The sequence below is a fragment of the Podarcis bocagei genome (assembly GCF_964188305.1).
Source record: "Podarcis bocagei genome assembly, chromosome: 14".
Lineage (NCBI taxonomy): Eukaryota > Metazoa > Chordata > Lepidosauria > Squamata > Lacertidae > Podarcis > Podarcis bocagei.
In genome coordinates, this window is record NC_138139.1 from 26,813,905 (window position 1) to 26,839,805 (window position 25,901).

The 25,901-nt window shown below is 46.1% G+C and overlaps 1 protein-coding gene across 3 annotated transcripts; it reads right to left on the bottom strand.

The window, feature by feature from the left end:
* Positions 1 to 625: 625 nt before the first annotated feature.
* On the bottom strand, positions 626 to 25,901 carry DPP8 (dipeptidyl peptidase 8). Of its 3 annotated transcripts, XM_081171102.1 has the most exons (21): positions 25,735 to 25,824; positions 25,268 to 25,345; positions 22,430 to 22,703; positions 21,660 to 21,772; positions 19,672 to 19,845; positions 17,836 to 18,004; positions 16,834 to 16,944; positions 16,510 to 16,638; positions 15,902 to 15,963; positions 14,738 to 14,838; positions 13,139 to 13,316; positions 11,537 to 11,696; positions 10,731 to 10,810; positions 9,139 to 9,291; positions 8,631 to 8,766; positions 7,421 to 7,566; positions 7,170 to 7,316; positions 6,664 to 6,816; positions 5,535 to 5,677; positions 3,389 to 3,500; positions 626 to 1,013 (listed from the first exon to the last, which is right to left on the bottom strand). In XM_081171102.1, the coding sequence occupies exons 2-21, from the start codon at positions 25,304 to 25,306 to the stop codon at positions 888 to 890; spliced, it is 2,706 nt and encodes a 901-aa protein (XP_081027228.1). In that variant the 5' UTR covers positions 25,307 to 25,345; positions 25,735 to 25,824; the 3' UTR covers positions 626 to 887. The 3 variants fall into 3 exon arrangements, with proteins under 3 accessions (XP_081027228.1, XP_081027229.1, XP_081027230.1); XM_081171103.1 differs by lacking the exon at positions 25,268 to 25,345 and having other exon boundaries at positions 25,735 to 25,901; XM_081171104.1 differs by lacking the exon at positions 25,268 to 25,345 and having other exon boundaries at positions 25,731 to 25,881.

Consider the following 25,901-nt stretch of genomic DNA (forward strand, 5'->3'; position numbering starts at 1 on the left):
AGTGCTTAGAGATCTTTACGATATTAAGCAGTAAAGTCCTACCTTGGATCTCAAACACCTTGGGCTCCCAAACCAATCGGCTCCCAAATGATTGAAACCCGGAAGTGAGTGTTTCACAATTTTCAGAAACCGAACATCTGGCATGGCTTATGCAGCTTCCGGTTGGCTGCAGGACACTCCTGCAGCCAATAGGAAGCCGCACCTTGGTTTTCAAACAGTTCCAGGAGTTGAACGGACTCCTGGAACGCATTCTGTTCGAGAACCAAGGTACAACTGTATAAAGCAGGGGTCAGCAAACTTTTTCAACAGGGGGCCGGTCCACTGTCCCTCAGACCTTGTGGGGGGCTGGACTATATTTTTTTTGGGGGGGGGGAGGAAATGAATTAATTCCTATGCCCCACAAATAACCCAGAGATGCATTTTAAATAAAAGCACACATTCTACTCATGTAAAAACATGCTGATTCCTGGACCGTCTGTGGGCCGGATTTAGAAGGCGATTGGGCTGGATCCGGCCCCCAGGCCTTAGTTTGCCTACCCATGGTATAAAGTTTTGGGTAAGCACACTTACTCTGGAGTGTGTGAACCACCCTTAGAAGAGAAAAAAAAACCTCTGGACTGCCAAGTAGCACAGATGTTGACTTTCTTTATTTACATTTAAAATTATTCGTTTGCTGTACAGCGTCGTCTCCTTGTATGGCACCGGGTTGACTTTTTTAAAAAAATAAGGAGAAATAAAACGAAGCAAGGCCGAGGACGTGTCGACTGATCTGTGTGGGAAGCAGGCACCAACAACATGACGCCCCTTTCCGAGGCGTTTGGTTAAGCAGCTGTATTTGTCTGTGCTGAGAGTTCCTGGAAGGGTGGGCGGGAGGGAGGGGGGTGTCATCAGTGCTCTGCCTTCAGCACGGCCATGTGTGAACCCAGATTCTCCTGGAGATAATACAGGAGGTGCAGTTCATAGTGTTCTCCAGACTCAGGGACCCTGATGCTGTGCCTCTCTTGTGGATAGATCTAAAGAAAGGGGGGAAAGGAGTCAATTTCCCTTCTTTCTTGAGGTATTCACATAATCTGCTGCTTCAGATGTCTTGCAAGGCCTTTATCTTTTTGCCCAGGCTTTCTTTGGCCCTGCCTTCGCTGTCTGAATTCTCATTTTTAATATGCTTTTATACTACTGCTTTGCTGGCTTTAAGTTCTATCACTGCATTATTGTTGCAGTGATAATATTGCTTTTGTGTCGTGCATTGCTAGGTATCTTTCTGAATGTTTTTGGCCTACAACTCCCATGATCCCTAGCTAGCAGGACCAGTGGTCAGGGATGATGGGAATTGTAGTCTCAAAAAACATCTGGAGGGCCGAGTCTGAGGAAGCCTGGTTAAGAGGTTTACAAATGCTTCTCTAAATGCCCCCCTTTATCACATATACAACACAACACGACAATGGCTAATAATAATAATAATGATTTATTATACCCTGTCCATCTGGCTGGGTTTCCCCAGCCACTCTGGGTGGCTTCCAATGAAATATTAAAATATAGTAGTCCATCAAACAATAAAAGCTTCCCTAAACAGGGCTGCCTTCAGATGTCTTCTAAATCCCCCCACAAAAGCATCTGACCCACTCAGCCCACCCGTCCCCCTGCAAACAAAACATACTGCAACCAACCAAACACAACCAACCAAGCTCTGGCCCCTCCATTCTCTTGCAGTGCCAATAAAAATAAATATATATGTATAAATAAAGAACCTACCCATGTGATGCTGACGCAAAAGCCCTACAAACACTATGCAACAGAACGAAATATCATTTTCGCCCCCCACAACTGATCTCTCTCTCCCTCTCTCCTTCTTCCCCCAAACGCACAATGTCTTTAACAATCGTGTTTCATACCAAATGTAAACGAAGTGCGACAAAGACTCAACGAATTGAAAGTGGAGACGCTCTACGTACTTTCTCTTGTTGATTTGTTGGTTTTATTACACAAGAAAATCTTTAATAAAAACTTTAAAAGGGGGGGGGAGCTTTTATAGAGGAAGAAGCAGGAATCCTCAAACTTTGCCGGGGGGCACATTTGGAAATTGCCCTTGGCACCTCAAAGCAACCATTTCAAGAGAAGAAAAACTAGAAACACTCGCAATTAGCACTGGTAAAAAAAATTAACTACTAAACTAAATATAGCCAAGGGAATTAAACCAAATTAAACCAAAAGTCACATTTTGGGTGAATTGGCATCCTTTTCTTACATACAGTGCTAAAGAGGAAAATCCTTTTCCACGATATTCCTTTTTTCGTTTTGTTACTGTGATTGCATGCGGTAACTGGAACTATCACACCACTAAAAACAGAACAACTTCAGAGATCTAAGCACTGATGTAATGTAACCTCACGTATTCAGAAAGTCTGTAAGGGTAAGCTTTGTTCTAACGCTATGGTTGCTGTTTTGTAATTTAAGAAAATAAAGTTTTTGTTTTTGTTTTTTTGCAATGCTCAGAACCATAACAAAACAAGCAAAACAACTACACACCCCGCTAAAAGCCCAATAAAGCACAGACAACAACAAGAAGTAGGCACCCCCCCCAACCAACCTCAACTGTTTTGATTAAAAAAATTAAAAACTAGAAGGGACAGGAGCGGTTGGTGGGCAGCAGAAACGATGGTTAAGAGCAGGGGTTAGCAAACCTTTTCAGCAGGGGACTGTTCCACTGTCCCTCAGACCTTGAGGGGGGCCAGACTGTATTTTTTTTGGGGGGGGGATGATGCAAGAGCACCATGAGCCCCGGTGGCTGCTTACCTGTGTCTTGCGAGCAGCAGGGGCTGGTGGAGGGACGATGAGCGGCGTGTGAAAGGGCTCCGGAGAGGGGCTGCTTAAAATGGCAGCTGCTCAAGTGCTGCTGCTGGCACCAACAAAGCCCAGCCCCCTTCCTCCTCTAGGCAGGGCGGGGAGAAGCCAGGAGGAGGGAGGGAGGAGCCGCCACTGCCATGGAGGGAAAGGGAAAGAACATACACGCTGGCAATCCACATGGCGATTCCCAGGCCATCCGCGGGCCGGATCCAGAAGGCAATTGGGCCTGATCCGGCCCGTGGGCCTTAGTTTGCCTACCCATGGTTAAGAGGTTCGGAGAAGGCCAGGATATGAAGCCTTTGTGGATACGAAGCTTATCCTAGCTTGTTCCGAAGGCACTAACCACGGTTTCTCAGTTGGGACAAAACGGTAAACTATAGTTAATGGAAGACTCCCTGGTTTGTTTGCTATACTGTGAAGGGGAAAGCAAAGGAGATGTGTATGTGACCAAAAGGCATGTTTGTATCTGGCTGGGGCTGATGGGAGTTGTAGTCCAAAATGGGTGGGAGGGCACCAGGTTGGTGAAGGCTGCCCTAGAGCATCTTACCTGTAGATCGTAAGGCTTCGCAGCCCGGACCAGAAAACTAAGCAAGATGCTGGTATGTGCAAAATGAACATTTTCATCGAGGAATCCATGCAACAATAACAACCGGTTGGGTCTGAAAGGACGAGGGGAGAAACAGTAAGCAAAGCTTCAGATCGTTTGATTTAGAATTTCTTCGAATTCTGGTATCGTCTTAAGATACCTATGTAGCTAATACCAGAAGGGGAGCGGGAAATAACAGACCCCCAGGGTTGGAATTTCCCCCACTGCTTTATTTTCCCCACAGCCCATTTTAATTGTTCAGAAATACAGAGAGATTCATAAAACCAATTAGTAACAAAATGCAAAACACAAGTCATACTGGGCAACTGAAACCTGGATCTGAAAATCAGAGTGGCAATTCTTTTTTCAGCTGACTATCCCTAGGAAGTGACACAGAAAGATCTTTAGGCCTGCTAAATGAGTTATGTTAACTTTTTCCAGTGTTTTTTCATTCAACCCTCCAGTTAAAATCTGAATAATGGAAGGGAAGCTTTAAGCTGACATGTTTGGGATTCCTTTTTTTAAAAAAATAAAGTTTTTTTTTAGAGTTTATAAAGAGAAATACAAAACAATCTCAAATATCCTTTTTGTCCAACATTATTCTAAGTAAAATAAAAACATGACAAAAAAAAAGAAAAAAAGAGATAAGAAGAGATAGAAAAGAACTTTCAAGAGGACATAGAAAACATGCAATTCAGAGATTAAAGAACTTCCCATTCTTAGTCTGTCCACTATATATAATCATTTCATCCATGTTTAGGATTCCAACAAAATAATTTCCAAACAAAGTTTTGAATTAGCTAGGTCATCTAAACCATGCAAATATCACAATCCTATCGATGACTGCTTATAAGTCGTATTAAGTTCAATGGAACTTACTCCCAGGGAAACACATATAGGAGGGTTGGGGAACTTGTGGCCTTCCAGTTGCTGCACCCCAACTCCCAATGGCTCCTGCAGCCAGCATGACCAATGGTCAGGGATGTTGGGGAACTGCAGCAACTATAGGACCACAGACCAGCCTTCCCCGTCACAGAAGATCACAGCCGAAAGGCACTTAAACTGATTTCCCCCTTGTAATAAAACGATTTAACTACTTTCGGATATTGGGCTAACGGTTCCCATATCTACAGAATATGCCTGTTCAAGTTTAGTTATATACCACTCTTTGCCGCAAATGCCAATAATAATTTATGGGGTAAACCTCTGTGAAGCAAATCAAATCAAAATGACTGTGTGAAATCAGATCTCTCATAGATTTAGGACAGCAGAAATGTGTTCTAAGTTTTCTGGAAAACCCACATCGCTGATCCCAAGGCTCCAAAACAATACAGTGGTACCTCGGTTACATACGCTTCAGGTTACATACGCTTCAGGTTACACACTCCGCTAACCCAGAAATAGTGCTTCAGGTAAGAACTCTGCTTCAGGATAAGAACAGAAATTGGGCTCTGGCGGCGCGACGGCAGCAGGAGGCCCCATTAGTTAAAGTTGTGCTTCAGGTTAAGAACAGTTTCAGGTTAAGAACGGACATCCGGAACGAATTACACACTTAACCCGAGGTACCACTGTACACTTCCTCCAGCCTCCCATCTCTCCATTCACTGTCCCGGAAGATTTAAACACAGAATTTAAACCCCAGGCCAATAAGAAAAGGTGGGAACGGATGGCAGAATACCAACCTAAGTCGGAAGAAGCAGATGGTGTATGTGTCTGTATGGAGGAGCTGACAGGGCCACTCTAGGATAGAAGACACAATCTTCCCTCTCAAGCCCTGTTAACAACAACTGTGGCTGATCTACAGCCAGCCACTAGGGTGGTATGTCTAATTAATGCACTTAATTAGCACTGGGGCTAATTGCGTAATTTGAGGCAGGGGGGAGGTCCGCCTGCAATTTCTTGAGGCAAAAGTTAATACTTTAATGACAACAAGGCTAGAAAAGCAGATTACTCGTAATGGGCCGTGATTATGTAAATGCCCATTCAAGTTTATTAAGTGGTTCTTTACTACCACGCAACCGTTTAAGCATTTAATTAGGCAAGAAACAGCAGCGTTAGGTTGGAATGTAGCACAGTTGGGGGTGAAGGGGGGAAGGAACACACTTACTCTGAAGGAAACTTATCCGCTTGCATAGCCACAGAGCCGAGGTAATAGCCCTGTTCGTTATTATCTGGGTGACCCATGTAGCGCTCGGTGTACCCTGTATCGTAGAAGAGCCACAGGGTGACCGGGGCACCAGCAATGGCGACCTATGGGGAAGAAGACGGTCAGTGTTGTGTTATTCTCATTAATGCATTTATTTCATAAAATGTACATATATAACACTGGATTGTTGGGGGGAGGGAATATGAAAGCAGTCTGCAAAAAGAATGAAACAATGAAATTATCAGTAAAAAGAAAAAGTTGAAAACCCCAATGGCAGCTTTTGTGTAATGTGACTCCCCCCCTTTTTAATATAATTTTTATTAATTTTTCTGTTTTACAATTTCAAACAGACATTTTACATCCTTAAGATATCAATGACTTCCTTTCTTCTCTTTCCATGGTTCATTTGACATATCTTATATCCCTCAGACCTTGTGGATGGCCGGACTATATTTTTTGGGAGGAAATGAACGAATTCCTATGCCTCACAAATAACCCAGAGATGCATTTTAAATAAAAGCACACATTCTACTCATGGAAAAACACGCTGATTCCCGGACTGTCCACAGGCTGGATTTAGAAGGCGATTGGACTGGATCTGGCCCCCGGGCCTTAGTTTGCCTACCCATGCCGTATTCCGACATTGTACAGAATGGACCAGCTGATGAGATGGTATCTGTTGCAGCCGATTGGCTGGGTATATAAAAGACCACCTTTCAAGTTATCCAGTTCCAGGTTTTATGCAACTTTATATAGTGGTACCAATACCTTTCGGTCACCATGGGCAGAGATGACCAACTTTTTTATTTTTTGAGGCAGGCACTCAAAAAACCCTGGAGAGCTGCTGCCAGTCAGTGTTGACAATACTGAACTAGATGGGCCAACGGGTCTGGCTCAGCATAAAGCATCTTCTTATGTGTTATATTTACAGATGGTACAATCAATCCTAACAAGACTTGAACTGTCAAATGAACAAGACATCTTGCAAAAGCTGGAAATGGAAACACACAACACACACACACACACACACACACACACACACACACACACACACACACACACTCGGCTGTCTTGTTGCACATTATCCTACCTTGAAGATCTCTGGCTTCTGCAACAAGGCCATAAGGGAGAGGTATCCCCCGTAGGACCAGCCATGAATGCCAACCCGGTCCAAGTCGATGAATTCGTATCGGGAGGCCAAGTACTGCAAACCTTCCACTTGGTCACTTATTTCAATTTGTCCCTGTTGGAAGAAACCAACCCCCACCCCCCAAAAATAATATTAGGCTTGGAAAAATAATGGCATCATGGACAATGGGGAGGGTGAAGTGTCATCATGCACAGGGAAGGGTTAACATTACACTCCGTAGCTGTTATTCCCCGCCCCCCCCCCAAAAAAAATCAGAATCAGGCTTGGGGGGGAAAGCCTTCTATGACCTCCAACGCAGTGCTTTTTCTGAACCTAAATACAACTGGGAAAGGAGGGATGAGGCCTCTGAGGCAGAATTCTATGAGATTATCTCATCTCTTAATAAAAACGCAAGGTCGCAGCACTCAGACCTGTGTCAGGACTTCTGTACCCACTGAGCAACTTACCATCTTATATTTAAAGGCACCTTCGAACTTCAGACCGCGGTGGCAGGATCCCCTGTTGTCAATCACCACCACAACATAACCAAGGGACGCTAGGGTGTTCAGGCGGAAGTATTTGACCCCTTTAAACCGGTTGTTCACAAGTTGCACCTGAAAGGAAGCGCAGATTAAACGTCTACATTGCACACACGGGGGCTGATTAAAAACAGCATTTTTTTTATTAACAGCTTCCAGGAACAATGTTATCAACTGACCTGGGGGCCCCCGTATATGAAGAGTACTGTGGGGTACTTCTTCCCGAGTTGTAGGTTGTGGGGCTTGTAGATCATCCCATAAAGCAAAAACCCTGAGGAGCTCTCGAAAGAGAAGATCTCGGGCGGAACGTAATCTGGGAGAGGCCCTGCAAGGATGCAAGCACAGGTGTCGTTTGCGTTCGGCATGGCAGAGCGGAGTTGGCCATTGTATCCCAACGCTGAACATCCACAGGTTCCCAAACCCTTCAGTCCAACCCATCTCAATAACCACAAGCCTCAATTTAAAGCAAGATGTATTTAGCAACAGCTTCAGATGGGTGTGTGGGTGTCCCTACTGGCATCCAGGATGTCACAAGTACTAGCCAATAGGTGCCTTCAGATGTTTTCTAAATGTCAGGTAGTTGTTTATCTCTTTGACATCTGATGGGAGGGCGTTCCACAGGGCGGGCACCACTACCGAGAAGGCCCTATTCCTGGTTCCCTGTAACTTTGCTTCTCGCAGTGAGGGAACCGCCAGAAGGCCCTCGGCATTGGACCTCAGCATCCCGGCAAAATGATGGGGGTGGAGACGCTCCTTCAGGTATACTGGGCCGAGGCCATTTAGGTTTAAGTCTGTACACCCCTGCATAAAATCAGATTCTGACTGCACAACCACAATCCTTACACCAGGAAAGAGGGAACCCCAGTCAGATGGGCCAGAAGTGGCCCTCCAAGCCTCATAGCCCTCAGGAGCCTCCCTAAGCCACTCTCCTCTCTCCAGAAAACCAGTCCTGCATGGCACCCCCCTCAAATGCTTTTGCCTGGCCTGGAATGTGGAGGGGGGTGTGTGTGTGTGTGTGTGTGTGTGTGTGGAGAAACCTCTGACTCTGGCTTGGCCTACCAGACAGAGGCCATAGTTGCATCTGTTGCTCTGCACACCAGGGCCCTGTGGCCCGCTAAAGGCTGCCCATGAGGGAATATGGCCGTTGGGATGGAAAACGTTCCCCATCTCCACCTCACGGAGTCCCACCAGTTTTCAACTGGCTTCCTCACATGAGGAAGCACTACAAAATTCCTTCAGGATGCTTTGTAAGAATTGGTTCACACGTGAAACGAACCGACAAATAAAGGAAGAGTTGTCACAGAGGATGCATGAGGGCAAGGATGAAACAAGGCTCAGGGACAGATGTCCTTTCACCTTCTTAAAAGCCTGGCGCCATATCTGAAATACCTGCGGAATCTAAAATGGTAGCCCAGAATTCCTTGGACCTGTTGGAAATGTCATCTTCGAGGCCGGTCAGCTTGTAGAGAGACACCTCGTGCGGGTTCCTCTGGTTGCTGAATTTACAAATCACCATGTCGCAGTTCTGGAGGGCAGGAGGAGAAATAAGTGACCACCTCTGAAAACCAGCTTGGGCCTACCAGGCAATTTCCCTCAAGGTTTATGCTGCCATCACATGGTGCTTTATACCATTTCCCTGTTAGTTTCCATTTTATATTTGAGCTTCCACCCAACGTAAAAGCCATCTCCGGAAATGTTGTGGAATCTCATAGATATTTAGTGCTCGAGCCTGTGTTAATTGGTTCCAGAAATAATCAGTTTGCAAACCAATTAACCCATAAAATTGCAGGAGTAAAGTGATGAAATTCAGGGTTGTGCATCAGCGCACAGTTCCTTCCTGCTATCTTCATGTGGGAACTCAGCACAGAACAAAACCACAGCGAAGGAGGTGAAATACCTGACTGACGCAGCAGGCGTGGGAGAAACCAGCTTCTGTCAACCGCTTGATCTCCACGGGGTTCTCGTAGTTAACAACATACAAGTGATGTTCCAAGGGGGAATCCTTTGTACCTTCAAAATATACCAGTTTTTTAGCTTCATCGACCCGGATCTGATAAAAAAAAGAAACACACACACACAAAAAAAACACAGAAGTGACCCAAGTTTGTAGCATCAACAATTCCCAGGTTGGATTTAGTACTAAGTTCATTTCAACTGCCTATGTGGAAAGCTAATTCAAAACACAGGTATACCTAAAGGAAGAAGTTACACCCCACTGCAGCCTCCTGGCTCAGGAAAAAAGCTCTCAGGTGAATCTTGATGCTGGCCAGAGAATGAAGCGGTAGGACAGACTATACCACTCACTGCAGGGCACATACCACTTCCGACTGCAAATCCCTGCAAACTGAGGTCTAGCACATCAGGAACAAGGGGTCTATCTCAGCATAAACTATGCCAACTATGTTTGATTTCAACTAATGGGGAGCATTCAAAAGATGTGTACTCCTCCCTGGATGAATACTGAGACCCGTGTTGCCAACTTTCTTTTTTTAAAGAGGCTTCTAGCATCTGCAGAACCAGAGATATGAAGGAAAACACACAAATGCTATTCTCGTTTTCTGTTTTTGTGGGAAATTAGCCGACTTCCCTCCCTTTCAATGTCTTGTTTGCTCCCACCCCCAGAAAGATCCCTTTGGGCACCAATGCTCAGGGGAGGAGTGGGAATTCCGAGACCTGCAATGCCTGTTTTCCCTCCATTACACAACTTCAATTGCATGTTTTTTCCCCACATTGGATTTCTATGGTTATGTCCCTAACAGGACGTGAAAACAGGGGCTGTGTACAGATTCCTGAGCCTCTGGTGGGGTTGCACAACCCCTGTGGCTGCTTCCTCATGCCCAGTTACTTTGTAGGGGCCACAGATCCATGGAACCAAGCTGCAAGGTGGCGTGTCACAGGTAGGAACACCACTCTCTTGTTTGTTACTGGAGAGATCTGCTGTGCCGCTAACTCGGAGCTGGGCTTTCAGTGTGGCTCCCCCTGTTCTGTGTAATAGCTGCTGAGTCAAGATACGACAGGCACCCATTTTTTCTGCAGTTTCTGGAAACAACTGAAGACATTTCTCTGCCAACAAGCCTTCCTAACCAGAAAAATTGGTCGCTGCCATCGGCGTCCACCTTACATTGCGGTTCAAAAAACACAAAACAACCCACCCCCATCACATACTGTTTTTAGTTGTTTTTGTTATATTTTCTACACTGTTAGGTTTTCTACATTTTACATAAGATATGCATGTGGAACGTGAACAATAAATGACAACGGCAACAATGAACCTAAACAATAATTCCACACAAATCCGTGACTGCATTGTCTGTTCTGTTTTTCACTATGCGGGAACTAAGGTTGCATTTAAGTTTCCCCCCTTGATCAGACTGGCTTGATGCTCAACCCATGTTTCAGCTCATGCTTTTGGGGAGAGGTCAAGCACATACATAAAATTCCCGAATGCATTTGCCAAATTGAAAATAAAATAAAATTGAAGGGTCTTACATTGGACCCGTGTCGGCCAAGAACTTCCCATTCCCCACTGGTAATTGGCACCTCTTCTTTGATGGGACACAGGAAATCACCTGCAAAAATCAAGATCAAAATTATCGGAATGTCTGTGCGGTGGCAGGGGCTGATGGGAGCTGTAGTCCAACAGCAGGCAAAGGCTGCTTATGGGGCTGCTACAAGACCCTCTCCTGGGCTGTCACCCCACACACTTCTGAGGGCGGCGGAACAACCCAGAGGGCCCCCTCTGCTGATCTTGACATGCCAGAAGGCTGGTAAGGAATCACAGAATTGCAGAGTTGGCAGGGACTCCAAGGTTCCTCTAGTCCAACTCCCTGCAAGGGAAATCTGGGCTTTACAAGCTGATGTTTGGATCCTTGCCTGCCCAGCACGAGGCAAGCCAGCCAGTTTCGGCTGTCAAGTTCTCCAGTCTAGATTACAGAGAGAAAATGCAAATTGTTGCTTCGTTTGCACACTGTATTCCACAAACGCTGGGTACCGGTCTAGACAAAGCAAAGCACCCGCACTTTCCATATCTTTCCTCTTGGGCTACTGAGATTCCTTACAACACTTCAAACTCAGAATCATAAGGACTCGCAGCTTACTTTACTTTAAAGTGGGGCGCAAGCTGACTTGCGGAAGTGCAGGGTGCTTACAGCCCTAATCCAAGCTTAACGGGCCACTGCAATGCTGGGATGCCAACCTGAAAGAAATCTCCTAAGAAAACGAATTCCCTCAACCACCTGGTGCAGTTTATTCTATTTCATTTGAACTTAGGAGCAAAAACAGCCAAAGCTGGTTACTTGGAGCAGGGAGTCCTCCACTTGAGCGCTTGTACCGGCTCTCCTTTAAAACAGTTGTGATTCTGTACAGGTGGCGGAATCCTGTTTTGCACTCGGAGGCAAAGATAAACTCTATCTCATCCTCATTGGTCTGGGGGAAAACGTGGAAGATATCGTGGACCTGTTGGAACACAGGAGGGTTGGAAGTTGAACCGAAGGATGGAGATTGGGCCCGTTCGCACGCAACTGTAAACTGAGGTTTAATATTATGCGGACAAGCCTAGTCAATGCAGAGCAAAGCGTTTGCCTCCCACACCCCTTTCTTTCTTCTTCCAGCACAGTCATGGCAGAGTCTTTTTCACTTTTAAGGAACGCCAGCTTCGTGTGCTTTATGTTTGAACCAGGAATCTTGGTTTAATAATAATAAAAATAAATAAATAAATAAATAAATACATTTTTATTTCTACCCCGCCCTTCCCGGTTCAAAAAACCGGGCTCAGGACGGCTAACAACAAATTTAAAACACTTAACTGAGGCAACAAAAAACAGCCTAAAATACAGTATAAAACGTGAATAACAATAAATTCAGAATTTAAAAATCAATTTAGGGGGGAAATCCATTCAATAAACATTAGATGATCACCAGGGCTAGCTGGCTAAACTAGTCCTATTTGGGCCAGCAAGGAGACCAGGGGAGAATTAGCTTGACACAAGATCTGTTTAGTTAAGGTTTGGAGGTGGCTTGCTGTGAAACTTATCCGTTTGTTTCAAACCAGGATCCCTAGTACAAGCAATTAAAGCTAAGCTGGGATTCTTTAAAACTGAAACTAAGCTCTGTCAAAGTCTTCCTCCTGGACACAAAGCATTAAGGCTTGCCAGCGCAGTGCAATGGACCACAGTTTAGTGTTACCTGAAAATATGGTCACTAGCAAAATCAGCGTACCCTGAACAACTCAGTCCTTCAGCCACCTTTGAGGTGCCTTCCTCCCAAAATTCCCCTGCCTGTCCAGTCATTTCTTACACAATCAGCACCTACCATCCCCTGAAGCCTGTGTGAGCTATTTCCTGTAGGGCAGGCAAACTGACAACCCACTTTCATTTAGAAGCTGCAATATTTGTTGAGATTCTGTAGCTGACACTTTCCCTCCATGCAGTTATAACGTTGTCAATAAACTATGACATCACACTAGGGCGTGGCTGAAGAACCTCAGACCCAGGAACTGAACGTGGCCCTTCAGGCCTCTCTATCCGGCCCTGAGGACTTCCTGTAGGATCCGCCCCTTCACTAGGCCACACCCCTCATCAACCCTGCTTGTATCTGGCTTGAATGTGTCCTTGGACTGTGGCAATGCTTCTTGCTTGCCTGGATAGAAAATCACGTGATTAAGCGGGGCATAGGCGAAGACTCTGACGGGGGTGTGGCCTGAACTTAAGTCTGTTGCACAAAGGCAAGAGCCACACCTGTTGCTCCACCCACTATTGCCTCTTGCTCCACCCACCACTAGCATGCGGCCCCCGGACTGTTGCCCAGGTGGCTGAATGTGGCCCTTGGCCTGAAAAGTCTCCCCGCTCCTGGTCTAGGGGCTGCTAGCAGGACTTCGCTCAAGGGGATAACATTCTTACATTTATCCAGATGTCTGTTGTTTCCTCGTAAACAATCAGCGGTGAGACAGAGTCAGGCACTGCGTCGATCAGCTTCTGCCTCTCCATGGCGTCCTCTTCCACGGGGATAAATAAAGCGGGGGGAAGGAGCACAATTTGAAGCCGCGTTTGAGAGCGATCAAGCAAGATGGCCCAAGCACTGTGGACGGAAGGGGGAGAGCTTCGGAACATGGCAAGAGCTGCGGCTGAGCACTGCAGTCGAAACACCAGCTCCCACAACCCCAGCTGGAGAGATCCGAACCCAAGTCCCTGTGGATGCGTTTCCGAGCACAATTCCAAGTGTTGGTGCTGAGCTTTAAAACCCTAAACAGCCTCAGCCCAGTATACTTGAAGGAGCGTTTCCACCTCCATCATTCAGCCCAGACACTGAGGTCCAGCTCCAAGGGCCTTCTGGTGGTTCCCGCACTGCGAGAAGCCAAGTTACAGGGAACCAGGAATAGGGCCTTCTCGGTACTGGAATGCCCTCCCATCAGATGTCCAGAAGATAAAGAACTACACAACTTTTAAAAGACATCTGAAGGCAACCCTGTATTGGGAAGATTTTAATATTTGATGTTTTATCGCCTTTTTATTATTATTACTAATATTCTGTTGGGAGCCACCCAGAGTGGCTGGGGAAACCCAGTCAGATGGGCGGGGTATAATCATCATTATCCAAGGAAGAAATTTGGACATTGAGCTCAACAAAAAAACAGCTATGGACTATGCAAGGGTCATTTGGAACAACTGAAGAAGGCTGATTTCATATCATATCAATCACAGATACGTTGTATTATAAATGTTATTGTTATTTATCTTGCAATGCCCCTCAATCGGGTCTCAAAAGCAATACAGCAAACTGCTTAGAAGCATGTTAATGGAAAGGGATCAAAGCATCGCAAGAGGTGTTGAAATTTTGAGAGGTTGGATAGTTACAATGGAGTGGTCTCAGGGTATTTAATATTATTACTATTTATTTTTATTTTTATTATTATTATCATAATCTTCATCATCAAATAATGCATTTAAAATTATTATTATTATTAAAATAAAAAGTTTAAAAAGAATATCCTGGCACTAAGCCGTCTGTACTGTTATAAAAAATAACATTTATTTATTTCATAGAATCGTAGAACTGTAGAGTTGGAAGGGACCCCGAGGGTCATCTAGTCCAACCCCCTACAATGCTGGAATCACAACTAAAGTATCCATGATAGGTGGCCATCCAACCTCTGCTTAAGAACCTCCAAGGGTTTATTATATCTGTTGACCACCTTCTTTCCTCCAAGGAGATCAAGGTGGCAGACATGGTTCTCCACTCCCCATTTTATCTTCATAACAACCCTGCAAGGTAGGTTAAGCTGAGAGAAAATAACTGGCCCGAGGTCAAGCCCAGTGAGCTTCATGGCCAAGCGGGGATTCGAACCCTGGGATCCCAGGCCCTGGGCTGATCCTCTAACCATTACGCCACACCCAATAATAACAAAGCCCTCCAACACAAGGAGTTTGCCTCCTGCTCAGAACAGTCCAGTTCCAGCCAAGAGCTGCTGGAGAAATGCAGGAAACCATACAAACACGCACTATTTCCCCTCTCGGGTCCATCCTGCTCGAGTGATATACTCCACGCCTTCAAACAAGATCTCGAAGGGCTGGACGAGTTCCTTGTCAACCACATCAGAAATCTGCCAAGAGAGGTGAGGGTGAGGGAAGTACCGTTTAGAAAAGCTCTCCCAAAGTGTGCTCTGGGACTGCTTTTAAGAGGTCTTAAATAAATTTTTTAAAATTGTTTTCTCCATTGTTGTTTGCTACCCTCCGGGCTCCTCTGGGAGGATGGGTGGCATTCGCATTTAATACATAAAATAAAAATATAAGTTAGTAATTTCACAAATTACTGTGATTATAATTCATTAATGAATGGTTTGCACAGTAGTGGACTTGTTTCAGTTAATATGCATCTTAATTACATTAACCCCCAAATAAAAGGTAAAGGACCCCTGGATGGTTAAGTCCAGTCAAAGGCCACTATGGGGTTGCGATGCTCATCTCGCTTTCAGGCTGACGGAGCTGGCGTTTGTCCACAGACAGCTGCGACAGAGCAACGGGAGCTCCCCCCGTTGTGGGGATTCAAACTGCCGACCTTCTGATCGGCAAGCCCAAGAGGCTCAATGGTTTAGACCACAACACCACCTGTGTCCCCACAATACATAGGCATTAATCCTACCAATTCACATTTTTCACTCTATAAGACACACTTTTTCCCTCCAAAAAAGTAAGGGGAAATGTGTGTGCGTTTGCCCCCTCCTCAATTAGTCCCAACAATAACCCTGGGAGACAGGATGGGCTGAGAAGCAGTGTTTGGCTCAAGGTCACCCAGTCTCCTTCATGGCTGAGTGAGAATTTGAACCCTAGTTTCCCCCAGCTCCTTACTCCGACACTCTAACCAGAACACCACACTAATTTAAAAGATTTTTAAATGGCTATAATGCAAACCATGTGAAATGTACCTCCCGTTTTGCAGTGCAAGAATCCAAACCTTTGCCCCACCCCCACCGCCATTTGGGCATATGGCCCCCAGAGGATTTGAAACAAGGCAATGTGGCCCTCAGAATGGGAAAGGCTAGCCACCCTTGTCTGAAGGGGTGCCTCATGTTTCTTGCCCCGTTTCCAGCAGTTTACCGATTTGCCACCAGGCTAGACAAGTCACCAAACTGATTCAAATGAGGCAAAACAGAACATCAGACTTACTCTGCCCTCAGCATTGATGGTTATTTCAGACAGCTTGAAAGTTACTTTGGGGTTAGCAGTACCTAAAAAAGAAAAGACAGCAGTCAATGGTCACTAAGGAATGGCAGAATTATTTCAGGGCAGTGTCCTAAAAATTGGCATTTTCTGCTGCTGCCCCTACACATGGAAATGGCTTTTCAATTATTTGCTTCCGACACCTTGTAAAGATGTATCTTTTTGCACAAGCTTTCCTTATTCTATAAGGTTGGATCCTGTGCCATTGATAATTTTGTATGGCTCCCCCCCCCTCTGTTTTTACTATATTGTTTGAGAGTTTCATGTTGATCTGACCACTCAGAACATTTTAAAATTATGAAGTGGTTTGGAAATACTTTTTAAGTGAAATAGTAATACAGGGGTGAACCCAATGCTAGTCCTACTCAGAGTAGGCCTGTTGAAATTAACGGACGTTGCTAACACAGACCCATAAATGTGAGTGGGTCTAGCACTTTGTTGGCTATACTGTAACCCAAAGCAAACAAATTTCACAGTGAAATGGAAAGGAACTGCTGGTGGCTTTCACTAGGATTAAACCGCCCTCATTTGAGCCATAGCACAATCTATCTCACCGGTTTTGGGGTACCGAAAGGAATCTGTCCTCCTTGTCTCCAACATGGGGGATGTGACATGAATTATCTCCACCTCCGACTCGTCATTCTCTTCATACAGAATTCTAAGGATTTTGCCTCCACCTACAGCTACCAGAAAGATGGATGCAAAATGAATTTCAATTGGAACAAATGCAAGGTTCTGCATTGGCAGGTATAACTAGCCGCACAAATATAAGATGTGGGACATCTGGCATGTGAAAAGGATCTAGGAGTCTTAGTAGACCATGAGTCAACAGTGTGATGCAGCACTGAAAAAGAGTTAATGCTATTCTGCATACTTACTCATCTCTGAATCGGGACACCACCAGTAGCCGGAGTATCTGTCAAACTCTTCCTGTAGCACAAAGGTAGCAACCCCAGCAGACTTGGGGTCCTCTTCAATGTTGGCAAATTCTATGAAGGCAATGCCAAGAAACATTATTTTTCAGAGAGAAGAATGCCCATGGAAAGCTTGAAGCATGCATTGTGACTCATAAAATGTCCATTATTGTAGCTGGAATGGCAAGGACTCAACCCCACAGGGGGGATGGAGAACCCCTCTGGCTCTCTGGACCGGCCCTTAAGAGGGTCAGCTTTGTGGGCCAGATATGACGAGTGGACCTATCAAAATTCATTGGATATCTTTACAAGTCTCCACCATCCTGCTTTAAACTTCTAATGTCGGAGGTTTAAAAGGGGACTGCAGAGGCTCAAACAGGAGCAAGGGGAGTTGTCTTAACAATCTTTGCAAAAGCACTCTTTGAAACAGCCAACCTCCTTCTCCTTTAAGCAACTGACCGAGTGGGTTGACAGAAAAGCCCCCTGCCAACTGGCTAACTGCACCAATATTTAAAAGAGCAGGAGCAGCTGCTTCAAAGAGTGCTTTGGCAAAGGGCTTGCGCTTTGCAAAAGCACTCTTTGAAACAACTCTGCTTCTCTTTTAAGAGAGTGGGAGGCGGTAGAAAGGAGTTCAGCAAAGGCACCTTCCTGAAGTCAACAAGCAGGGAATTCCAAAGTGTAGGTGCCACTACACTAAAAGATCCGTTTATTACAACTGCAGAATTAGTATTATGTGGCACCTGTAACAGTGCCAGTTCTGCAAACTGAAGCGGGCACAATCTCTACAGACCCCGTGCCAGAGACTGATGGCCCTCCTACTCTGTTGGGGCATCCTTGCCCCGTGAGGAATGCGTCACCCAGTGGGCTCACGTGTAACTCCCAAGCCACTTTTGCCTCCTCACACTGCCCCACTCGTGCTGCCCTCGACTTTCTTCTGCTTTTGTCCCATGCTAAAGGCAACCATACCTTTGTGTACAAATGTCAGCCTCCGTTCTTCTTTGGTTGCTAGATTGGAGATCCAGATGTCATTGCTATGGATAAAAGCAATCCAGTTTGGATCTGCTGGGCAGAGCTTGGGATCCATCCGTATGTTTGGACAGCTCGTCTCTACCAAATTGGGCTGCAAGGGTTGTTTCTGCAAAAAAAGACCGCAGGAGAGAAAGACGCTGGAAAACAGCCCTTTTGAACTAGTGAACCCTTCCCACGAGGCTCAAGGAATTTTTGCAGAAAGTGTCTGGGATGCCGTAAGAGTCAGCGAGAGTGAATCACCTTACGGACTTTATTAGCTTAGGAAAAATGGAGAGTAAAGGGAGGGGCATTAAATGAACCGGGAGATGTTTCTCACCCTCTCTCTCAATATTATTTGATTATTCATTTATTTCAAATGCGTATATAACTCGCCCTTCCTTCACCAAAAGAGGCCATAATAAGAAAACCACACAAATGCCGTCGTAAGCAATGTGGCAGACAGCAATTAAAAGCAGCATTTGTTCATTTAGAATAGTGCATGCTACTTTCAAATAAAGAATATTAGAAGTCAATGGGGTCAACCAATGAAGTAGAGGCACAACTTCTTCTAGGAGTGAATCCATTGCTTTAACCATGCACAGTGTGAAGAAGTCCTTCCTTTTGCCCGTCAAGGATCTTCTGATACTCAGCTTCATTGGATGGTCCAGAGATCCAGTGCTATGAGAGAGGAGACTGAAGGAAAACTCTTCCAAAAGATCTCAGTTGGTGGGGAGGATCAGCAACACATGGCTAATTGCCTCCCATGTTACAGAGGCCCAATTGGCCTTCACTAGGAGTCTGGTTACACATTGTGGAGCACTCTTCCAACAAGAATGTGGCAAACACCTAAGAGCCTCAGGAGAGCCTGCAGGATCAGGCCAAAGGGAGCCCCTCTAGCCCGTTATCCTCTTCTCACATTGGCCAGCCAGGTGCCTCCACGTGAAACCTCCAAGTAGGTAAAGGTAAAGGACCCCTGGACGGTTAAGTCCAGTCAAAGGCAACTCATCCCGCTTTCAGGCCGAGGGAGCCAGCGTTTGTCCACAGACAGCTTGCTGGGTCAAGTGGCCAGCAGGACTAAACCGCTTCTGGTGCAATGGGACACTGTGACGAATGTCAGAGTGCACAGAAATGCCGTTTACCTTCCTGATGCAGAGGTACCTATTTCTCTACTCGCGCTGGTATGCTTTCAAGCTGCTAGGTTGGCAGGAGCTGGGACAGAGCAACGGGAGCTCACCTGAATTGCGCAGACTCAAACTGCCAACCTTCCGATCGGCAAGCGCAGGAAGGCTCAGTGGTTTAGACCACAGCGCCACCTGCTCCCACTCTCCAAGCAGGACCTGAGCACAAAAGCATTCTCCCCTGCAGTTTCTAGCAACTGTCACACACACTTTGGATTTTCAGTTGTGTCTTAGAGACCTTTTTCAATGCAGATAGGCCTATGTAACTGTCTACATTTTTTGATAATTTTGATGACATTTCCCCCCCTTAGTTTTCATGGAGTTTTGCATTTTATAGCATATTGCATTGTATATTTTATTGTGGGGTTTACGTTTCAGCTATTTTATTTTTTGTTGTCCCCCACCATGCTATACTGTATGAATTGACAACATATACGCATGCTGAAATAAATAAATAACCCCTGAAGTTTAGACGACTAGTAAATAATTGTAACCCGCTTCCAGCACTGACGTCAGGCTGCACTTTCCATTTAGCCTCCGCCCTCCAGAGGGCACTGTACCTAAAACCCAGGGCATAGAGCAGTTCACAAAAGTCTAGCTTGCCGTCTTTTATTACCGTGAACCCGTGGGGACCTCCATCTTTCACGTGGTAAATCCCACTTCCGGCTTGGAACAGGAAGGTGCCACTTTCTTGGTGATAATCGTAAGAGGCGATACCAACCGTCCCGATCCGCTTCCTTTCCCGCAGCAGCTCCTCCTCCCGAGAGTACATCCCATAATCGAGGCTGGCCTGACCGGGAGAAAGCAAGAGGGAGAAAACTACAACCCACAGCCTGTGTTTTCTTTTGTTGTTAGGGTGTTTTTTCACTGCCACTGAGGTTTTTTTGTTTTACATTGTCAAAGAAAATCCAAAGTATGATTCAGCAAAAGTTAATTTATGATTATGGCTGCAATCCTATGCAGAATTACATGAGGGTAACTCCTGCTGAATTAATTCTAAGCATTTATATATTTGTATTGTTTACTACATCCTCCCTATCACCACCCAACCCCAGCTGGCATTCCCAAAGCACAAAAAGAGGGGAGGGGGAAATACAAATATTACAAATCAATAAGGTAACCCAGAACTGGATAAAATACTGCACAGCCATTAAAGACTCGTGTATTTTTAAAATTTCAGACATGCACAGGAGCAAGATGTGTGTGATACAGAAAGCAGTGGGGCTCAGTTGCAACTTCCTTAAGGTCACAATCCTGTGTTTATTTATGTGGGGTTTAATCCCATGGTATCCAACTAAAGCTGCATTCACACAATAGCTTCTTCCACTTTACCAGTGTTTCTCATTCCATTCATTTCTTCCTTACATTTGAGGCTTCCTTACATTACGCCACTTACGAGAAACAAATGGAATTTATTGCATTTTTAGCACTCGTTTCCATGTTATTTGATTCCAGAAAAAAATCCATTTGCAGCCCCCTTAACCCAGATAATTGCAAGGGTAAAGTGACAAAACCTGGGGCGCTACACCAGCATACAGTTCCTTCCTGCCTTTTTAATGGGGGAATCAAGCACGCATGTGCAGGAAGGGTCAAAATGTCATTGTCCAATGGCATTTGTTGTTGGGCCCAATGACGTGATATGTAGCATGACATGCCAGTATTACTGGTCAAAAAACACAGTTCTATAGCACAATAGGTACTGCAATGCGAATGGAACATTAGGAAACAAGACAGAAACACTAGCATTATAATCAGGAAAAGAAATGTGGTATTTCCTATGTCTGAGTGTGCCCAAAATAAAGGGGGAGGGCTTGCTTCTGTATACTCATAGTATGAGAAATGAAGTCCCATGGATTCCAAAGGGGGCTTACATCACAATGATCAGATTTCCCCCCATGTAACTGGAGAGGAGTCAACCGACCTGTTTTAGACACCTACATGGGGGCGTTAACTTTTAGAATGCACTACTCAATATTTTCATTCTCGATTTTTTAAACTGCAATATTGATAGGATGCATTTAGTTTCACTTTAGGGTTTCTAATTTGTAGATTTAATATATATATATATATATATAGCAAGCAGATTAAATATAGATTAAATATGTTGATATTCAGCTAAATCAAGAGCAGACCCACTGAAACCAATGGAAGTCCCAACAATTTCTGTGGGTTTACTCTTGAGTACGAGTAACAGTGGACATCTCCCATAATAAACAACACTTGCTGAATTGTGCCCAAAGACCTCTGCCATGCCTTTTTCCTTAAGAAAACTGCAGCAACCAGGCCGAGGCAATCTGTATTAAATGCTTTTTTAGGTAAATGGAAGAAGGAGCTGTCTCAACGAAGGGCGGTTCACCAAATGCATACAAGCAAAAAATATTAGAAATGGAAAATGCTTTGAATTTTTAATTGGCAACAAGTGTAGCTAGGCAGGAGGAGAGCTGGAACAAACATTAGAGCTGCTAAGATTCCCTTGGCTAATGGGTTTTCATCTTTGACAGATGCCAGTCTCTCAAACAGGGCGTGTCATTACCTGGAAGACTGTCCACTGGAAAAGGAGAAAGGGAGGGGATGAAATGTGTAAGATTCAGGCTAGTCACCTACGTGAAAAAGATCCAAGAGTGGCTTCCACGAGAGCAAAAGAATCGCAGCCTTGTTTATGTTTTTGGGAACCTCAGAATAGAAAAGTGTATTTTCTCTGTTCTCACCGGACATTGCTGAGTATTAGAAAACAAAACACAGTTTGCAATTTATTTATTTTTGCATTAGCAGAATACCAAGCAGATAAGAGAGAAGCCAAATCCTGTTGGGAGACTTTAAAACCAAAAACTACCATGATTTCTAAAATAAACCCTTTTCGATGCAGTTCTATTTTTATTTTCATTTTCAGTCAGTATTATTTTAACAATTCACTATTCAGCTAATAAAGTTAAGAACAAGTAGCTGATTCGGCTTGTAACCAATTCAATTTTAAGAAATCTGCACATTTCCCAAAATCTTAAGGAAATAAGAATATAACATGAGCCTTCCTGGCTTAAACTGAGTATGAATATTCACATGGCATTATTTCCACCACCCCGATAACTGGTATTTAGAGACAGACAGGCTTGGTTTGAACTAAACCATGGCTCACTGCTCTGTGAACCCAACATAGGTGGCCAGGAGGACGTCTGATGAGTTTATTCTCACTTTTAAGGGTTACACATGCCAGCTTTATAACTCATGGTTTAAAGCTGGGTTGCTTGGAAACTAACCATGGTTTGTTGCAAACTAGGATCCCTGGTTCATACACGTTGCTTAGTTGAGATTCTTTGAAAGCAACACTAAACACAGCATAAATCCTCCAGGCTGCGTGGGAAGCTGTCAACACTTACCCAGGTAATAGACCCTGTCTGAATGGGGGCTCTCGGCATCCGTCCTCTTCACAAAGGTGAAGTCGTGGGGCGCCTTGGCCATCAGGCAGCCGTGGTCCTTCCTGGTGTCATTCAGCAGCTTCTTCAGGTGGCTCCAGGAATACCTCTCCACGTAGTACGGTTCCAGCTTGGCCTTCTCTCCAGGCGCCACATTCTCCCTGTGCTCGGCCGTTTCAAAGATTTCGAGCCCTGGCTGCTCAGTCTCCATTGCAGCTGCCATATTGCATGTTGATTCCTGGAAGGGAAAACCCCACAAAACCTCTTTGAGCCACAGCAACCTCTCCCCAGCAGACGGGCCAGAGCGCCACCACATGGACTGGAGAGGTTCTCTGATGTTTCAGGAAGGGAGACTTTCCAAGGCTACCTGGAGATGCCAGGGACTGAACCTGAGACCTCACCTCAAAAAAGGGGTATTGCAGAGCTGGAAAAGGCTGGGAACCAAAACGATCAAGGGGGTAGAGAGATTCCCTTATGTTGCAGCGCTTGGGACCTTTAAGTTTCGAGGAAAGGAGAGTTGAGAGGTGACATGATAGTTTATTTTTAAAAAAAACATGCGTGGCATGGAGAAAACGGATAAGAGAAAAAATTTTCTCTGTCTCTCGTGACTCTGGAATTCATGGCTATCTAATGAAGGTGAACGTTGGAAGATTCAGGACAGATAAAATAAGTACTTAATTCGTTCTGGAGGTCCGTACTTAACCTGAAACTGTTCTTAACCTGAAGCACCACTTTAGCTAATGGGGCCTCCTGCTACTGCCGCACTGCCGGAGCACGATTTCTGTTCTCATCCTGAAGCAAAGTTCTTAACCTAAAGCACTATTTCTGGGTTAGCTGAGTCTGTAACCTGAAGTGTATGTAACCTGAAGCGTATGTAACCCGAGGTACCACTGTAAAGTCCTTGCTCCCACAGGTAAACTATGGAACTTGCTCAGTGATGGCTACCAACTAGGATGGCCTTCAAAGAGTATTGGACAAATTCAGGGAGAAGGCTATCAAAGCAATGTTTGGAGGCAGCAATGCTCCTGAATGCCAGTTGCAGAAAACGACAGGAGGGGGAGGGCACTTGGGCTCCCGTCCTGCTTGAAGGCTTCCCACCGGCACCTGGTGGGCTCACTGGCCAGCTCCAGCGAGATCCTCTTATGTACTTCTGCAGCTGACTTACAGGGCGTCTTTCCAGCCCTACCTGCAGAGCAGGGCAACTAAGATGATCAAACTAAGACTTGTGAGGAACAGCTGAGGGAGTTGGGTATGTTTAGCCTGGGAAAGAGAAGATATGATGGCCATCTTCAACTATCTCAAGAGCTGTCACATGGAAAATGGAGCTAGCTTGCTTTCTCCTGCTCTGGAAAGTAGGACACAAACCAATGGATTCTAATGACAATAAAGGAGATTTCCAACAAAACATCAGGAAGAACTTTCTAACACCAAGAGCTGTTAGAGTCAGACAGCGAAACAGACTCTCTCAGAAGGTGGTGGACTCGCCTTCCTTGGAAGTTTTTAAGCAGAGGATGGATGCATTATCAAGCTGAGATTCCTGCACTGCAGGGGGTTGGACTAGATGACCCTCAGGATCCCTTCTGATTCTATGATCCTGTGATCCTTTGCTCTGCCACTGAGCTACAGCCCTTCCTCAGCCTTGGAATGTGCCTTTTGCTGATGCCCCATCTATATTGAACATTTAAAGCTGTATCACGCCACTTTGAATAACCCCAAAGAATTCTGGGAAGTGTAGTTTGTTATGGGTACCAAGTTTTAGTGAGAGATCCCGTTCCCCCCACAGAGCTGCAATTTCTAGAGTGGTTTGACTGTCAATCATTCTTCCCAGGGAACTGTGGGGGTTGTAGCTCTGGAAGGCAATAGGGGTCATGCCATGACTGTGTAAAGCTTTAAATATTTTTGTGCACATAGGGCCTGAATGAGACCAAGAGTCCATCTAGTTCCTTTGACATTGTTTACACAACTCTCTGAGGTTAGGTAAAGGTAAAGGGACCCCTGACCATTAGGTCCAGTCGTGGCCGACTCTGGGGTTGCGGCGCTCATCTCGCTTTACTGGCAGAGGGAGCCGGCGTACAGCTTCTGGGTCATGTGGCCAACATGACTAAGCCTCTTCTGGCGAACCAGAGCAGCACACGGAAACGCAGTTTACCTTCCTGCCGGAGTGGTACCTATTTATCTACTTGCACTTTAATGCGCTTTCGAACTGCTAGGTTGGCAGGAGCAGGGACTGAGCAACGGGAGCTCACCCCGTCACGGGGATTCAAACCACCGACCTTCTGATTGGCAAGTCCTAGGCTCTGTGGTTTAACCCACAGCGCCACCCGCGTCCCCTCTCTGGGGTTATTTCCATGTTATTTCCCAGCCCCACCTGGGGATGCTGGAAATTGAGCCAGGAAACTTCTACATACCAAGCAGATGCTCCACCATTGAGCTACAGCCCTTCCCCTAAAAACAAAATGACATTTCAGGTCTCGTGTCCTGAACATAAGGACATAGGGAGCCGGCATGTACCAAATCAGACCATTGCTCCATCTTGCTCAGCATCATCTACCCCATGGGCAGCAGCTCCTCAGGCTTTCTGGATCCCTCCCAACCCCACCTCCAGATGCCCGTGACTGAACCCGGGACCTTCTGCATGCCAAGCAGGTGCTCTTGCCACAGAACCACCAGCCCTTCCCCCTAACAAAAACGGACAGGTGCCTTATAGCGCGTCAGATCATTGGTCTGCCTATCTCAACGCTGCCTACACTGACTGGCAGCAGATCTGCCGGGTTTCAGGCCGGAAATCTCCCCCAGCCCTACCTGGAAATGTGGCGGGGTTGAACCTGGAACCTTCTGCATGCCAAGCAGGTGTTCTGCTCCTGAGCTTCCGCCTTTCCCCTGCCAGGAGGTGGGTAGGAAAAACACACGATCACCTCTACTCCTGGGTGGCCAGTGCCCCCGCTGTCCACCCTCTCCCCCCCCTTTCTCCGGCCACGGAGGCCAGAGGCGGAGGGGCGTCGCTGCTCTCTGTGGGGGAGAGGAGAGATTTCTGTGTACCGGAGGTGGGGGGCGCGCAAGTGACCCGCTGGCCTGGCCGGCGAGGGGCGCGCGGGGCGCAACCTACTCCAGCCTTGCGCAGGGCGCGGCGCCCTCTCTTGGGGGATCCTGCTGCGTCCGAATGGGGGGTGGGGTGGGGTGCCAGGCCTGCTGCTCTTCCCCGTCTCCCTGGGGTGGGGTGTTGCTTGTGTGTGTTGTGCCGGGGGGGGGGGTGTTCCGTCCTTACTCACTCCCGGGGGCGGCGCGTCCCTGGCCGGTTCCTCCTCGTCTTCCTCCTCCTCCTCCTCCTCCTCTTGCTGCTGCTTTGCTGATGTTGCAGCGGCGCTTCCGCTTCCTCGTCTGCCTCCGGCGGCAGGAGCGGCGCCCCACGCCCTGCCGGAGCCCGCGCGCTCCTCAC